The sequence below is a fragment of the Anolis carolinensis genome, chromosome 4 (assembly GCF_035594765.1).
Source record: "Anolis carolinensis isolate JA03-04 chromosome 4, rAnoCar3.1.pri, whole genome shotgun sequence".
Lineage (NCBI taxonomy): Eukaryota > Metazoa > Chordata > Lepidosauria > Squamata > Dactyloidae > Anolis > Anolis carolinensis.
This window is the reverse complement of record NC_085844.1, coordinates 230,313,933-230,331,696: the sequence shown is the minus strand read 5'-3', so window position 1 is coordinate 230,331,696 and position 17,764 is coordinate 230,313,933. Positions and strand designations below refer to the sequence as shown.

Below are 17,764 nucleotides of genomic sequence, written 5' to 3'. Positions count from 1 at the left end.
AAGGAGAGCATGGATTGCTAGCTCCAACCACCAGGATGAAGGCTGTCCCGTTTTGGATAAAGCAGTTCCTGTTTTGCCAGGTCAGTCCTGGACATCTGGCAATCGCTCCTTGCAGCACTGGGGAATGTGTTAATATTATTGCTGCACAGAGGTAGTTTACTGAACTTAAGTAAATATTATCTGAGGCCATAACTAGAAGGGGGAAAATCACCTAAAAGGTTTTCCTGGGATGAAAAAAAAAGTCAAATGCGTCATCTTTTCCTTATAAAGTTTTTGAACTAACTGAGCCCAGAAACAACTAATTATAGGACTTGCATTGGAGGGAAAGTAGGCATAAACATAAACTGTTATGTGAGAGGAAATTGTATGTTGTTACTGGACTTGTGTTTGTGTTGTTATTTTCATCAAAACCATTAGTGATGTGCTGAGATTTACAAAGTCTGTTAGGACAGATCCATAACTTGGAAAAAACTGGACCTCGCTCTCCCAATTGTGAATTTTGTAGTTAAAATAATAATAATAATAATTTTCCAAGGTCTCTGTCTTTAGGAGTCTATTGCATAAAACTGAACATCTAACCTCTCCTGGAACATAGGAACCATCCGTTTCAACTCAATGTTATTAATTACAGTATGGGGACATTTGTTGCTGAGCCTCAAGCAATAAAATGTCTTACATCCACTTGAGGGAGGGATTTAAAAGGAAGGATGGGGTCTTAGTTCTTCAGTCTGAGATACTGTTCTAGGCATAAATGGCACCAAGAAAGACAGCAGAGACATTTGAGGGAGCAGGAGAACTTTGGACAGAAGAGGGTGATGGAAAAGAGTACAGGTTGCAGGCAGCAATATTTTGGGGGAAAAGAACAATAATAATTCCCCAGTACATTACTTACTTATTTTGTCTGCCTCTTTCTGTGACTCAAAGTGTGGAACAACACAACACATATCAAACTATATGTACATGGTTTTATGAATATAAAATATGTAAAAATTAATATAAAGCCACAACATATTTCAATTATCAATAAATACTTTAAACCCATAATTTAAGAACAATTTTATAAGATTCTCTCTCTCTCTCTTTTTGCGGGGTGGAAGTCAGAAAATCAGCTTGCTTTTTTAGCAAACTTTGCAAATGCTGATTCTGCTAGCTGGATCTCCTGTTTCAGAAATATTTACCTTCAAATTTTGATTCTAAAAATCTAAGGCACAATCAACTAAAATTTTAAAAAACCTATCAGTCACCTGCCATTAAAAGTTCAAGAAGAATTTGTCCTCAACCTGTGCAGGGAGGGAAAGATTAATACCAGCTATTTGTTTTGTGAAAAGAAATGGATATGGATTACATAGGTGTATGTGAACAGACCATAATGGGAACAAGATGTAGATTTGGGTCCATTTCAGGCACTTGACCAACTACAACCTGGGACCTTTGGAGATATGGAGACCCAAACCATGCCATTGTAGTCCCCCAATTGAGGAGGGAAAAAAAGAAAGCCATCAGAGTATATCCTGCTCCTTAAGTCTGCAAGCCAAGTGCGCCAGCATGCCATGAAAAATGTTGAGGATACTCTACATCCTGAAATGTCAAATATTCAGTCAAGATACAATTATGTAAACATAAACAAGCATATCCATCTCATTAGCATGCAAATGAACTTTAATCTTTAATAAATTGCAAAGTTATAAGTATACTGAAGAACTGATTTAAAATAAAATTATTTATGATTTATTACTAGTTAATGTTGGATATGTGTACCTAATTTAGCATACTGATTACACTGAACACAGAATATGGCCTCAAACCACTCTTCAGGTTCTCCTCATGTTATGTTATTGTACAGTTGTGTGTTTTCTCCTTTTAACTTAAGTTTTCATAATGTTTATTTTTATGCTGTGTCCATTGTTTTTGTGTGGACATTTACTCACAATGCCACAGGCCTGGGATGCTGTAAGGAGAAACGATGACAAGGGATGTGGAAAGACAAAACGAGGTCATTGACCACATCAAAATAAGGATTTTGTCCCCCAACATTAAATTTGCCTTCATTCTCCAAATTTCAAATATTTCTGAAAGTGAAACATTTATACCCAAATTTGCAGCATTGTTTTCCTTAATAACTTTGCTTGCTTGTTTTATATGGATGCTTAAACTATATTTCTGAAGGCTTAGCTGAATGTTTATGTTACTGCAAAGGACTGCTAAAAATTAGGGAAATGAAGAAAAATTTTATGGAGAAACAACCGAATTCTTATTTGGGAATCAAAATTGTCATTTAGGTTACACTCTTGAAATGGGTCGTAATTTGTTATGACCCCAACACTTTCCCACTGCAGTGCCCTTGAAGGATACAATGCTGAAGATATTGCATATGAAATATCATGTTGACTACCCAGAATATCTGCCATAAACAACAGGTACTACAGCTGTTGGAGAGAGATAAGGCCTTCCATTCAACTGACTCCTCTGTATACTCGTTCTATAGTGAATGAAAATTGAATCGAATAACATTAATTGAATTCTGTTCTTCCTTTGTTCTGAAATTACTATACATCCCCAGTAGAAGAACCTGCCCAGACCAGGTGAACACTGCAAATGGATTTAGTAATATATTATTATTATTATTGGGTCTTCTTCTGAACTTCTCTCTGGAAGGGAGAAATGCATCTGAGTGAAGGCCAATTTTTTATTTAATTACAAACAGTTGTAACATGTTTCTGGCCTGTTTTGAAGAAGAGCATTCTGACCCCCCACATAGACCTAAATGAGAGCATTATGGAGATGTTCTCATGTTTCTAATATGTCACTAAACTACACACATGCACATATTCATACACCAAAAGAATTTTCTGAGTTGTCTAAGTGCAGCTCCCAATTTCAGACTTTCTACTCTAGCACACATTATGCTACAACTGGGAGCTAAGAAACCAGGGCAAAGGAAGGCGTGACAGTGAAACCAATAGCATGTGTGGTCTTTTTATTTTGTTTTGTTAAAAAGAAGGTCTTTGAGCTCATTGTGCAGGAGCCAAAACTCATTACACCCATGGATGGGAGTGTAGCTTGTAATCAACTTCAGTATGAATAAATCTGGTTCAGGCGATAGACAATTTCTGGCCCTAGGTGTCATTGGATTACTATTTCTTGTATGCCTAATGACCATTGGCATTGCAGTCCAGCAACCATTTTGAGGGTCATGTATTGCCCAACTCTGATTTAGTGTATGGTTTCTGTCCCACCATCCATTCTACATGGTCCATGGAACATTAGCATATCTTCAGACCACCCTGATTTGGCAGGGACCATCCCACTTTTTCAGGGACTTCTAAAATGTCCTACTTTTATTCTTATCCTCTCACATGCCTTATTTGTCCCCAGCAATAGATTTGGAGGGGAAGGGGAGAAGAAAACTTGAGACGTAATCTTGCCTTTCCCAGTCAATGCAGGCATAAGCAAACTGCTGCAACCTCTCCTACTTATTCTTCCTCATTAATATTTTTGTCATCTTAGCCACATTCTGATATTGCTTGGCCAAATGAATGCTGGGTTTTCATATGTGAAATGCTGCATGGTATACATTGGGGGTAGGATGTTGAAATAAGCCAATCTAAAAAACTGAGCTGATTGCTTGTATCTATGTGTATTTTTTAAACCACATACTTTTTAAGAGCATAAAAGGTACTCTGAGACACACATTCCCAAGAAATACTTATTTTGTTTAGAGCAGTAGTCCTCAAAGTGTGCTGTGTGGAGCCCTTGGGGCTCAGCGAAGTATATGAGGGGCTCTGTGTTGGGCTCTGCGTTTCCCCCTCCAAGCTTTCCCTCCTTCCTGCCCCTTCCCTTACCCCCACCTCCCTCAAAAAGCCTTTTCCCCTCACCTCCCTCACCTGAAAAGCCATTTTCCTCACCTTCCTTGCCCCAAAAGTTGTTTTCCTTGCTTTCTTCATGACCAAAAACCTCCCCCCCCCCCGCCACTGCCTTCCTCACCACCCAGATCCTTTCCCCCTCACCCTGCTTGCTTTCAAAACCCATTTCCTTTCCACCATGCAGGGGCTGCTTTGATTGTGCTTTCCCTGCATGACAGAAGGGGGTCGGACTGGATGGCCCCTGGGGGTCTTTCACTGAAATACGGTTATGCCCATGCTCTATCTATCTATCTATCTATCTGTCAAGGGCTCATGGGGCTCCACGAGAAACTTTTTTTCAAAAAGGGCTCAGTGGCTGAAAAAGTTTGAGAATTCCTGATTTAGAGGATTCTGGGAACTGTACCCTAAAAGTGTAACTTTGTCAAGCTCAACAAAACACATACTTACAGCCACCCTTCCACATTATTAATTCAAAACTAATTTTTGTGGATTTGATTAATATGGGCTCGGGCTGTGGCGCAGGCTGGAGAGCAGCTGCAATGAATCACTGCAATGAATCACTCTGACCAGGAGGTCATAAGTTCGAGGCCCGCTCGGAGCCTATGTTTGTCTTGTCTTTGTTCTATGTTAAAAGGCATTGAATGTTTGCCTATATGTGTAATGTGATCTGCCCTGAGTCCCCTTCGGGGTGAGAATATAAATGCTGTAAATAAAAATGTAATTAAATGTTCAGCTTTAAGTTGACTGTAGGGCCATGCTGGAAGGCCTAGAGATTCCTAAAGAGGTGTCCTCCCTACTCAAAGGGTGTGTGTACCCTGTTTCCCCTAAAATAAGACATCCCCAGAAAATAAGACCTAGTAGAGGTTTTGCTGAATTGCTAAATATAAGGCCTCCCCCGAAAGTAAGACCTAGCAAAGTTTTTGTTTGGAAGCATGACTGGCGCCCGCCAATCAAAACACCAGAGCATGCAGGATTGGTAAATGGAAATGGAAATAATGGTAGTAACAAGAAATTCTTGACAGGAGTCACATTTTGTCTGTTTTGGTTATGTTGGTTTGTGATGACAACTACTGTACAGTATATAATAAATGTTCATTTTTTTGTTCAACAATAAATGTGAATTCTTCTTCATGGAAAAATAAGACATCCCCTGAAAATAAGACCTAGTGCATCTTTGGGAAAAAAAATAATATAAGACACTGTCTTATTTTCGGGGAAACATGGTAGTTTCCCCACTTCTTCAGGAGTCCTGTGCTCCTAATCCCCATGAAGGCGGAGGTCCTACTATATGTCATCTTTCCAAACTAAGAGATCTACCTTATTCATCTCCTTGTTTTGGCTCATTTAGCTTGACTTGTTTTTAGTTAGTGTCAAAGCACAGACTCAGCATGGCTATATTGTGTGAATACCCTTTGGTTCTTTGGGTATATCAGAAGTGGCCTGAATGCATTCTTTTGAGTATCAGCAAGAGTGCAATGCCCTCCTTTCCTTCGATCTGAACTTTAACAGCAGCAGAGCTCACAGATCATGACAATTCTCAAGAGCTGCTGCTGACAAGATTTCTAGGCCAGAGAAATAAAAGAAAGACCTCAAGAATTTATCAGTTCTCTACACATCTGGAGCCATGAGGCCAATAACCGCAAGGCTAAAGGTTTAATTGTTTCTTCTTTCAATTGCTTGCTGCACAAGAAAACTGTTTTTAATTAAGTGGTTTGTTTATGTCATCTCTAAACAGCACCATGATGGAATGATTTTTCCCTATGTTGCAAGCAACTGGCATGTTGGCTTCATGGGGATGGGTCACATCAGGGGGCTGCCATTTTGTAGATTTGTTGCTTATGCTGAAATATGGAGACCAGTCCATTTCCCCCATTATGCAAGTGTAGCTATTGAGTGTTTTTGGAATGGACAAGCATACCCTGCAACTACCTTTACAATTTGAATTCAGTTTGCAGCAGTGGAAGCAAATTGAGGACAAGGAGAAAGTGGAGGAGGAGAGTAAAATCGGGACATTTAAAAAACAGCTGAAAACGTGGCAGAGGATTGTTTTGGACCTTCCAAACTGGAAAAATTGGAGGCATGGGCAAACAGATTGGACATTAAATGCAAATATTGGTAATAATATTTACCATTACCTTTCTTTCAGGCCCCTTCTATACTGCTAGATAATTCATCTTATCATAACAGAAAATCCACATTATCTGATTTGAACTGAGTTATCTTAGTTGACATTGCCATATAATCCAGTTCAAAACCGGTCCGAAGTAAGATTCCAAAGAAAGAAGGAAAAGCCAATGAGAACAAATCTATTGCTGGCGCAACACCTTGTAAAGTCAGATGGATTAGCACGGTGCCAGACAGCCAGTACTTTCTCTGTAGCAGCATCTACACATTGGAACTTCCTACTCAATGAAGTCTGGCTGGCCGCATGTTGTTCAAGCTTCAGGCAACAACCAACACTCTTCCTTATATGATAATTTCCTTCCACTAAGGTCTTGATATTTTAAGGAGGAATAAGGTGTTTCAGAAACCATGAAAATGTGTGATTGTGCAGTATGGCAAAATAGGGGGAAATGGGTCAACACAAGTAGGGTGCAAGATTGTATGGAAGACTAGTTATAGGAATTTGCATCAACAAAGTGACATCATAGTGCAAATGCAACAAGATGCGAAAGCGGTTTCAATAATGGTATGTTTCCATTTCCTTGAACAATGTGATTGTCATAAGAGAACAGGCTGGTGTGATAAAGTTCTGTTTCTAAACACTTCACCTAAATTTTAAGTTACTGCAATGGTAGAAATTTGGGGATTGTATGAAAAGGGCAGAATTCCTCTTTGGAGGGACAATGTCCTCATTTTCATTCCCTGTAGGCATTGGACTCTGCAGTTCAAGAATATGGATCTGTGTTTATGTGTATGAGAGCGAGACACACAAAGAGGGTTCTTCCAGGGCTTTAAAAACTACTTTTTTTGCATGATTTCCCATCTGTGATGTCCAATGGTTATGCCTCTTGGCTGAGTTGGAAAGTTGTAATCCAAAAAAAGAGATTATTTCCAGACTTTGCCAGGCTCTTGATACAAATAAGACTTCCTTAGAGAAATTCTGTTTTGGATGTGAGTGGGAGTTTAGTCTAAATGAATGATAGTGAGCTGGCTAACACCAGATTTGTTTTAAAATTACAAGTTTGTGGATCTGGTGTTAACATTACAGCTGCTTGCTTGTGCTGTCTCTGTGTGGGGATCCTTCGTTGCCTCCTCTTTACTGCTTAGACTGAATTTATAAGTCTGTGGAGCTTTGTGAGATGGAGGCTCCATGGTCTAAATTCAATGCACATGTGACTCTGGAAACACAGATTTTCCCCCAAGGAACAAAAAGGACTGAGTGATGATGGGAAACAGAAAAGGGAGCCAAAGGAAATCAAGTGAGTTAGGTGAAGCTAGCGTGACCTGTTTTAGATGCATTAATGAAGGGCAATGTTGTGCTTTTGAAGCAAAAAGCTACCGGTGGCTGCAGTCTTGATCCCAGAGTGGTAAAGCTATAAGGGGCAACTTCTGGAAAAATAAACAAAATTCGTATGTAATTTTAGTGGCAGCCTGTGCAACCCACTTTGCATGGATCCGGTTACAGCATTATGCAAAGCACTGCCAGGCCCATAGGCTGCGGGATGAATAGTCTGACTTCATCTCTTTCTTCCCTTGACAGCTGAACTATTGATTCGAAAGATGTAAAAGAGGCAGGCATTTCTGTTTTGATAGGGATACTTGCTTCCAGTATCTGAATATTTGTCCAGAAATAAGACATGCTCCAAGACGGGTGTGTGTGTGTGTTCCGGCAGTAACAGCAGGTGGTTGGTTAATGCTGTGTTAGTACACAAAATGAACAGCGTTTAGTTGGAAACATAACCTCCAACATTTCACAGATGAAAACCAGGACATGTGTATCCAAGTCGTATTGGAGTGTGATGATATTTGTCTAAAATTTCTTGGTCTATACATTCTTGTCCTGATCTTCTTTAGGTATCAGTGCTGTGTTGGTTCATTTCCAACTCACAGGAATCTTACCATACTGCAAATTCATATTTATTGTTTGTTACAATAATAACTATTCTTCAAAAAAATTATAATAAATTTGTCAGGCCTAGGTGTCTACATTTTATTAATCGCCTCACACATTTCCCTTACTGTTATAGATTCATCCAGTTTGTCTTTGATAATATGTGATAAATTCTGTTTAGCTTGATTTTCACTGACTTTCTCCAATGAAATGTCTTGGCATTTATACAAGGAAACATAATGTCAATGAAACACCTTCTAGATATTTACATTATCTGTTATTACATGGCTTTCTTCTTGCAGTTTTAATATTGTGTTTGTTTCCTTCTCCTTTTTCAATTTGTGAGACTGCTGCTTCTCAAACAAGACTGCATCAGGAGGTCCGTCTGGCTTCCTGCCCAGGCTTCCTACAACCTTTATATGGTATTTCCTCATTTCCTATTGTCTGCCCAGCTGTGGGACATCGGGATGGCTTCTATTGGAGAAGCTAATCCTGCTAAATCACTTTCCCTTGCTTTATGTTGGCTCACTGTGTATCATTCTGGCTTACTATTCAAACCTGCATATTTATTATTTCCCTTGATTTTTTTTATATATACAGACAAGTAATTTTTTAAAGCTTCAGATTTTTAAAATGCAGAGCCTCAAATGCAACTTTTATTATTGGCAAATCTTAATGGATAAAAAGGAACCCTGGAGGCGAAGTGCACTAAAGCGCTGAGCTGCTGAACTTGCAGACTGAAAGGTCCCAGGTTCAAATCCCGGGAGCGGCTTGAGCACCCGCTGTTAGCTCCAGCTCCTGCCAACCTAGCAGTTCGAAAACATGCAAATGTGAGTAGATCAATAAGTACTGCTCTGGCGGGAAGGTAACAGCGCTCCATGCAGTCATGTCAGCCACATGACCTTGGAGGTGTCTACGGACAATGCTGGCTCTTCGGCTTAGAAATGGAGATGAGCACCAGCCCCCAGAGTCAGACATGACTGGACTTAACGTCAGGGGAGACCTTTACCTTTACCTACCTTAATGGATTTCCTATTACATCCTTGCATGGCATAAGAGGGGTGTTTGTATGTTAATTTTCTCATACGGTTGCCAGCATTGAAGAGGAACAGTGGCAGCTCTTCTTTTCAACATAGGCCCTCTTGATATGGCAGAGGCATGGGGAGAATAAACATTCCCACTTTTTGATCATGGGTTGCCAGCCACTATAAGCAATGCTGCTAATCTTATTCCTGTTAGTAGAGTTTTCTCATTCTGATAAGTCCTGTTGCATGTACATGTACTAGGTAAATAGCTGATAGTGCAACCGAAAGTTTTCGCCAGTTTTCCTTAGCCTGGGGGCATCTAGATGCTTTGAATTTGGTCTCCTGTGATCCTTCATTCTTCAACATTCTGATGGGAGATGGAGTCTAATTACCCACTAGGTTATGAGGATTATTGCCCTTTGCACAATTCAAGCAATCCATATAGTGAGTCACAAGGAGAACTGCCACAAGGAAGAGGAGCCATTTCTATGTGATGGTTGCAACAGGCTAGATGCATCTCTCAATTCCTTCTTTTCATGGTTTTATTTATCGTGTCAGAAGTGAACTGAGGGTACAAGTTATAATGTATTTGAAAACCAAAACAAAATTAAAAACTTGGCATTATACTAATGCCCTTTGACCAGAAGCTGGCCACTTGGAGTGCCTCTCGTGTTGCTATAAGAAGGTCCTCTGTTGTGCATGTGGCAGGGCTCAACTGCATTGTCATAGGTGGTCTGTGGTTTGCTCTTCTCCACAATTGCATGTTGTGGACTCCACTTTGTAGTCCCATTTCTTAAGGTTGGCTCTGCATCTCATGGTGCCAGAGCACAGTCTGTTCAGCACCTTCCAAGTTGCCCAGTCTTCTGTGTGCCCGGGAGGGAGTCTCTCATTTGGTATCAGCCATGGGTGAGGTGTTCCTACGAGTATCTCTGTAGATCTTAGAAAACCATTTCTTGATTTAAGGCATTGGCGTGCTGGCTAATATCGGAACAGAGGATGGGCTGAAGATCTCACTGCCTCTTTTCATGGTAAAACCTCCCAGTTTATTTCACTATGTTTCATAGAATTTGTTCTTTGGAATTTTTATTGACTTTGTATATCTCTTATGCCTCCTTCACAACAAGTGGTCAAATCCATGACAAGAATGTTGCTATCTTATAAGCATGTTCCACTACAGTACTATGAATTTCACCAGAGGTCCTCAAACTTTTGAAGCAGAGGGCCGGTCCACAATCCTTCAGACTGTGGAGGGGCCGAATTATCATTTGGAAAAAATACAAATTCCTATGCATACTGCACATGTCTTATTTGTAATGAAACAACAACAACGAAAGAACAATACAATATTTAAAAATGAAAACAATTGTAACCAACATAAACCTATCAGGATTTCAATGGAAAGTGTGGGTCTGCTACTGGCCAATGAGATAGTCAAGTTAATTAGGATTGTTGTTGTTGTGTGACTTCAAGTCATTTCAGACTTTGGCCGAGCCTAAGTCTAAAATTAGTTATTTATTTACTGCATTTATTTACTACATTTATATCCCACCCTTCTCACCCCGAAGGGGACTCAAAGCAGCTATATATACATACAATCTATCTATATATATAAAAGAGTGATGGAATACTGGCAACCGACAAAACAACAAAACTAAACACCCCACAACCTTGAAAATTGACAGCACAACCCCTCATCCACGCCTCTAGGTTGATACAACAAAAAGAAAAGAAAAATAAAGTCCTAATTAGAGGGAGAGGAATAATTGTTTTTATCCATTGCTGCCAGTTAGAAGGCTAAGCTCTGCCCACTTGGTCTCCTAGCAACCCACTCAGCCCAGGGTTACAGGCAAAGTTAGGCCTCACTTAGGCCTCTTCCACACTGCCTATAAAATACAGACACCACCAGACAACGCCACAGCAACACGTGGCCGGGCACAGCTAGTATATTATATTATTAGCATAGCACAATATTAGCATTATATAATTCTATATTGAACTATACCACTATACTATATATGCTATGTAATATATAACATATAATTAATATTATTATATGGTATTATTATTAGTATTATATTGTATAACATAATATTATTATCAATATTATATGTATATACAATGTATTATATTATTAAAACTAATACAAAAAGATATTATAAAACTAAGGGCGGGGGCCAGGTAAATGACCTTGGAGGGCCGCATCTGGCCCCCGGGCCTTAGTTTGGGGACCCCTGAATTTCACTAATCTTGGAATGCATCTACACTATAGAATTAGTGCAGTTTGACACCACTTTAACTGTTGTGGCTCAATATTATTTAATCCTGGGATTTGTGCACATTTCAGCACTCTTTGGCAGAGAAGCTAAAGACTACAGCATCCATGATTCCATAGCACTGAGCCATAGCAATTATAGTGCTATCAACTTGTATTAATTTTACAGTGTAGATCAGGGATGAGCAAACTTTGGCCTCCCAGGACTTCAACTCCCAAAACTCCCAGCCAGTTTACCAGCTTTTAGGAATTGTGGGAGTTGAAGTCCAAAACACCTGGCCTGGAGTAGCTGAACCATAAGTTAGCTTTTTCTTCCAGATCTTTTAAGTCATTCCAGTTGGAGTTTGATTACAAAAATCTCACCACTTCATTGGAGCAGAAATGGGGAACATGTAAGGTTCCACATTTTGTTGGATTGTACATCAAGACGGTGTAGTCCAAACTGAGGGATAATGAAGGCTCTAGTTCAACAACATCTGGAAGTCAACACATGAAACACAGAAACCCATTCAGCCATGAAGTTCCCCAGATGGCTGTATAGCCAGTCAACATCTTTCAGCCTAAGCCATCTCACAGACCTGTTGGGAAGATAAAATGATGGTGAGAGAGGAAGGCGGGCAGGATGAAAATGCAGTCAATTTGACTGACTCTTGACCCTTGGGACAGAATGAGGATAGTCCAATTACAGCTTTCAAAACAGATTCGCCGATACAATTCCTGATAGAATGGAGGAGGCATGAAAGGGCTGCTTGTCCTGGGGAAAGCTGGTGTTGCAGAAAATGTATTTAGCAGGCAGTTCTTTTCCTGTAGAAGGAACTATGGAAAGCCTGGAGGAAGTGCAGTTGGTGAATGAGTCAAAGCCTGACCTAACCTCTGTGCAATACTCCCACAGGTCCATGGATAGCATGATATCATGTCTGCATAGAGCCAGTGAGAAAAAGGGATCACTTGTGTATGTGTGTGTGTGTTTCTGTCTGTCTACCTCTCTATCTAAGGGGTAATGGTCTTGCTACCTTGCACTCTTTCCACTCATCTCTGCATACATGCCAACATAGGGGGAAAGAGTGCAAAGAGCTAAACAGCACTCAGAAAATTACACTGTATATAAAATAGCAATTGTATTTTGAGGAAATAATGACATTGCTGGGATATGCTATTTGAACATGTGGCTAGATGAGCAATTACTTGGTGGATTTGTACTGAAATAAATTCCACATAGATTCCACTGAACCTAAAAAAAAAAACCACACCTTTTTTCAGAATAGTTGTACTATGTATAGGAAGATGTGCTGCTCAGTGCAGTCATTGCAAAACTATACATGTATATCTATACAATCTTTTAAAAAGTAGTTTATTCTCAAATTGTCAAAGGCTTTCATGGCTGGAATCACTGGGTTGCTGCCATACAGCCTGAAAAACTCTCAGCAACCTGTTTTATTCTTGTTATTTATTCTTGTATTGTGCTGGTTTTTTTAAAGCGAAGTAATTTGTAGTTGTAGGATCCTGTCTGATCTTGGAAGCTAAGCAGGTCATTCACGATTTCAGTGGGAGTCAGCCAACAAATACCAGGTGCCATAGGCGATATTTCAGAAGAAGGAATTGGCAAAGGAACTCTTTGCCTAAGAAAACCCACCAGAATTCATGGCATCTTAATAATTGAACAAGCAACTTGAAGGCACACAATTTGTAGTTATTCCTTTTGTTTTTCAAAGTAACAAATTGCACTACTTATTGCATTGTTTAAAACTTCTGCTTTATTTTTTTTTTTGTTACATTAATCCCAAACACAAAATCTGGTAAACTCAACACCTATGAAGCTATACCAATCTGATACACTCCTCCAAGAGATTCACGAGCACTTGAATCAATGGACCAATGCCAAATGACATGTGTGGCATTACATGTCAGCCTTGAGGCCAAAGACATTATTTTAAGGTCTCCAGTTTTGGGAGGAAGGAGAATAGATGACATCTGGGGTATGTAATCTAGGTCAAGACTAATAAAAAGCCTTTCCTAGATAGGTCTCCTGGATATTTCAACCTTTCCCTTGAGATCCTTGGAAAAGGCTGTGGTCTTAGACCAAGCATGGCCAAACTTGGCCTTCCAGGTGTTTTGGACTTCCACAATTCCCAACAGCTGATAGGCTGTACAAGTCCAAAACACCTGGAGAGCCAAGTTTGGCCATGCTTGGTCTAACACCTGCTGCCTTCACAGTCATGTCTGGTAGAGAAGTAATTTATAGTCTTTTTGGTGCTTGCTCACTAATTCTGAATGGCCCCCTTCTTGCTCAATTGGCAAGGAGATGCCTTTTTAATTTTTATAAAAGACTTTGAGAAGCTTTATTTAAAAAATAAAAAATGAAGTGCTTTTAATAAGGAACTCCATGTGTGTATCTACTTTAATTTGCTTTTGACTTGCGGCAAACCCATGAATTTGTTTTAAGGTTTGTTTTTATTGCTAATTATATATTTTAAATGTTCCTAATTCTCTGTTTAATTGCACCTTTTTGTATATTATACCTATGGTGTATTTGCCTTATTTTGTCAGTTTTCATGAGTCATTGTTTTGGAAGGAAATGAGGGATATAAATAAAGTTTTGAAATGTATAAGAATAAGACACTTTCACACTACACAAACATGACACTACAGTTCCACTTCAATTGTCATGGCTATTTTTCTATGGAATTTGGGGTTTGTAGTTTCATGAGGCAATAGAGATCCCTGGCTGAAAATTCTAAATACTCCTCCCTAAACTGTAAATCACAGGATTCCACTGTATGGAAACTTGACAATTAAAGTTGAATCATGGTGCTATAATGCTGTAGTCTGAAATCGCCCTGGATGTAAATGGAGGCTGCTATTATTCTCGTTAGAGCGAATATAACAATTTAGCCATAGCCTAAATGATCATGTGTAAAAGCATGCCTCATTGGCTAAAGCAACTAATGTCATCCCCTTTTCCTTTGCTTTCTAGAGCTGCAGACTTGTTAAACAGGAATCATGTCCATGAAACTGACATTTGTCTCCCCATCTGATGGGGGAAGAATCAACAGGAGCTGTTCCTTTGCTGGATTCAGCAACGCCCACAACCGAAAGCTAACGTGAGTTGTAGAGTGATGGATCACAAGTTCCTTTTCCATTTCTGTTCCTCTGGGTGTCTTAGGAGCCAAATGAAAAGTCCATGTCTGAATAAATTAATAATTTAATTTTAATCATCTGGTTAATCTGATAAAAGTGGCAACCCCTCCCAGATGTGTATTAGGGACCTTGGTTGAGGGAGTAAATACTTTCTGCTGTTGGCATCTCTTAAACTATTCTTCTTCACTTTTAATTAGGCAAAAACATAAGTTATGCAAATTTATTTCCTAGTCCTATTTCATACAGCTTTGCAAGAATTTATGGATGGCCAGGAGTTCGAAGCAGTGACAGTGGCAACATGGACACAGGACGTTTTCCCACCAGCGTTATAGAGCAGAGGCTAATAATCTGATCTGGTTCTGCAGAATTCTGGGAAATGTAGTTTAGGAAAGCCGAGGACCTCTCTAGCAGAGAATTACAAAGGCTCCACCCTAAACTACATTCCCAGAGTTCTACAGGAACAACTCTGATGATTGGCAGATGATAGCCTCCTGTTTTATATTGCTGGTGGGAAAATGAGAACAACCCTTTCCTCTATCCTTGTGCTCAAGGAAAAGGTGATGGCAGTTATGTTTCATGTAGACAGACTAGTCTAAATTGGACTTGATCCAGAAGTCCACACTAGCCTGAAGCACCAGAATACTCTGAAGTTTCAAGCAGATTCCAAAGCATACCTTGAATTTTTCTAATATGGGTCTAAACTATTATTTACCTGGTTTAATCTGTGATATTTCCTGGAAGTGGCAAAATGTTGCAAAGGCAGTCAAGGTGAGTCTGGGTTTTCATGCCTATGTATAGATGAACCCTGAATTAGTGTCTGGACTTTTAACTAAATTCCAAACCAATGTGTAAGCTGGATAGAATAAAATATCCAAAGTAGTGAAGATTGTGGAAATTGGAGAAAGAGAAAAGCCACTGTTTGGTGAGAAGTCTCTTCTCCTCTTAGCACTGTACAGAATTGAGACAAATTACTTTTGGGTCTACAACTTCCCAAATCCTCAAATGAACTGTCCTAGGCTGTGGCACTGCTGTGATGTAATCAGGGAGCTGAAACATGGCAGAGGGTGCAGTTGGTGCTTCTGTGTCTTTTAGTTGGATCCTAGTTTATACTGGTAAAACGCAATGAAACATGAGCTGACACATAAAATGCAAAGACTAGCATCTTAGCCTTTCAAAATGGCAAGCCAAAGAACAGTATCGAAAGGCAGGCATTAAAATGAATTACCGGTGTCTCAATAAAATCCATAGAACTTTAACCACTTGTAGTCAGAGCCTACTCATGTTGGCTTAGGGCAGCAGGTCTCACGGAGTTCAGCAAAATTTGCTGCCAGCATTAGTATATCCTCCAGTAACTCACAGATGAAAACTAGGACATGGGTAGCCAGACTACATCAGAGAATGATCAAGATGGTAAACACAAAGCAAAAGAGGCTACAGCAGTTCGCTTTTGCCTTTAGGAAAGGGCAAGATCCCCTCCCCGTTCCATGGAAGTTAATGTGATGCTAACTGCATTGATTCTACAGTGTACCTTCATCCTTAAAAGGTGAAATTCAAAGACTTTATAAAACTATAATTCCCATGATTCCATAGCATTGAACCATAGCTATTTAAGTAGTGTCAAACGTCATTCATTCTACAGAGTACAAGCACACATTGCCTGCTTCCTCAGAAGTGGCATCTGAGGAAGTCTTAATCTAAAACAAATTATGCTCCCAGCTTTGTTCTCTTCTACACTGCCATATAAAATCCAAATTATCTGCTTTGAACTGGATTATATGGCAATGTAGACTAAGGTAATCCAGTTCAAACCAGATAATGTGGATTTTCTGCTTTGATAACCTGGATCATTTGGCAGTGTAGAAGGGGCCTCAGTTAATCTCTAAGGTGCTGAAAATCAGTTTAAATGTTTTCATTTCACACTGAAAAAGGAAACAAAGACAAAGCCAACCAAACTGTCTGGGAGAGGGGATGTTTGACATTTGAGTGTGAACAACTGAATCCTAATCCTCTCGATTTGGACAATAGCAAACATTCAACAGGTAGGGGCCTCTGGAACTGATTTAAATGATGGCACAGATTCAAGGAGAAAAGGGGATGGGTTATTGCCCAGTGATGGAGTTTCTATCTCTATGAAGGACCCTCCACTCCAAAATAGAAGATTTCTTGGCATCTTGTTCAGTTCATGTAAAAGGAAAAGCTTTCCAACCCTCAGATAAGGAATTTCTCTGATAGTAAGAAAGATTACTAGTCCTATACAGGATAAGATTTTCAACCCTCAAATAAGAGATATCCCTTGTGGATGGACAAGATACATAGACATACTTAGACAATGAAACTCTGACAGGGAGAAGGTAGTCCCTTGGACTTCTTTTACACATACCTTTAAATCATATCCTCTAATATGTGTTGATTTCCACATCCATTAAAATCGGAACAATATCCAACCAGCCAAAAAAGACATTTAAGTGATAAGCTGCTGATATAGCTCTAAAAGCGGGCGAGAGAGAGAAAAAAGTAGCGAATTGAATGAACAGATTGGGGCCTGAATGAAGTACATAGTGGGGGTTCTTACAGGGAAGGACAAGATCAGGGAAAGAAGTCAAACAGCTGTTTTTAGGCCCAATGCACCTCTGCAGGGTAAGAAATGCTAGGAAAGAAGGGAGTTTACATTTCCCTGAAGGTTATTCAGTTACTTTCAGCTGTAAATCCCTTAAACACACACATACACAATAAGGTCTTTGTATAATTTGGGAGGTGAGTGTGCAGAATTTGTGCCAGAATTAGGCTTCAGAACTTCCAGAAAACAGATGCTGTTATTATTTATGGTCCTTGCATTGATTTTAGATAAAGTTTATTATACGGATGTCAAACTGCAAGATGTTTAAGCCACATTCCAAAATAGCATTAAATGCTTCAGCTAACTGAAACTAATAATGTGAAGCTGCATTTGGGGGGGGGGGGGAGGATACAGTTTTTTTTAGAGGACTTCTCATTTCTTGGATTGCTATTTTATACTGTCCTTAAACTTCACCCGCCTCCCAATCCATCTTAAGTTGAACACTAGAGGATAATAAATATGTTTCCATCTTGTTCATGCATTTTTCCATCCATGTCCATAGCCAAACTCAATTCAAAGATATATCTATACAATATGTATGTATGGTATAGATACATATAAGCATCTGTTGTTGGTGCTTTGGACATATTACAAGATGATGTGACTCACTTGACAAATTTAAAAGTCCTTGATAAAGTGGAAATCAGTAGGAAAAGAGGAAGATCACATTACTTTTTGCATGTATTCAAGCAAGGAAGTTTTAGTTTGTAGGCCCTATTGATTACCAGAGGTCTCTCAGTCATAGGGTTGTCATATATTGAGGTTGATATCTATCCATACATAGGCTTTCATGCA

At 39.5% G+C, this 17,764-nt stretch overlaps 1 protein-coding gene across 4 annotated transcripts in view; it reads left to right on the top strand.

Moving 5' to 3' along the window:
* ripor3 (RIPOR family member 3) overlaps positions 1 to 17,764 on the top strand; it is a 120,465-nt gene that overhangs the window by 46,367 nt on the left and 56,334 nt on the right. For 3 of the 4 annotated variants that reach the window (XM_008115613.3, XM_016995458.2, XM_062979737.1), the window contains one exon: positions 14,189 to 14,315. In XM_008115613.3, coding sequence (XP_008113820.1) covers positions 14,215 to 14,315 — 101 coding nt within the window. In that variant the 5' untranslated portion in view covers positions 14,189 to 14,214. Of the gene's footprint in view, positions 1 to 9,908; positions 9,971 to 14,188; positions 14,316 to 17,764 lie in introns of those variants that run through there. The other variant, XM_062979738.1, reaches the window with a different exon arrangement.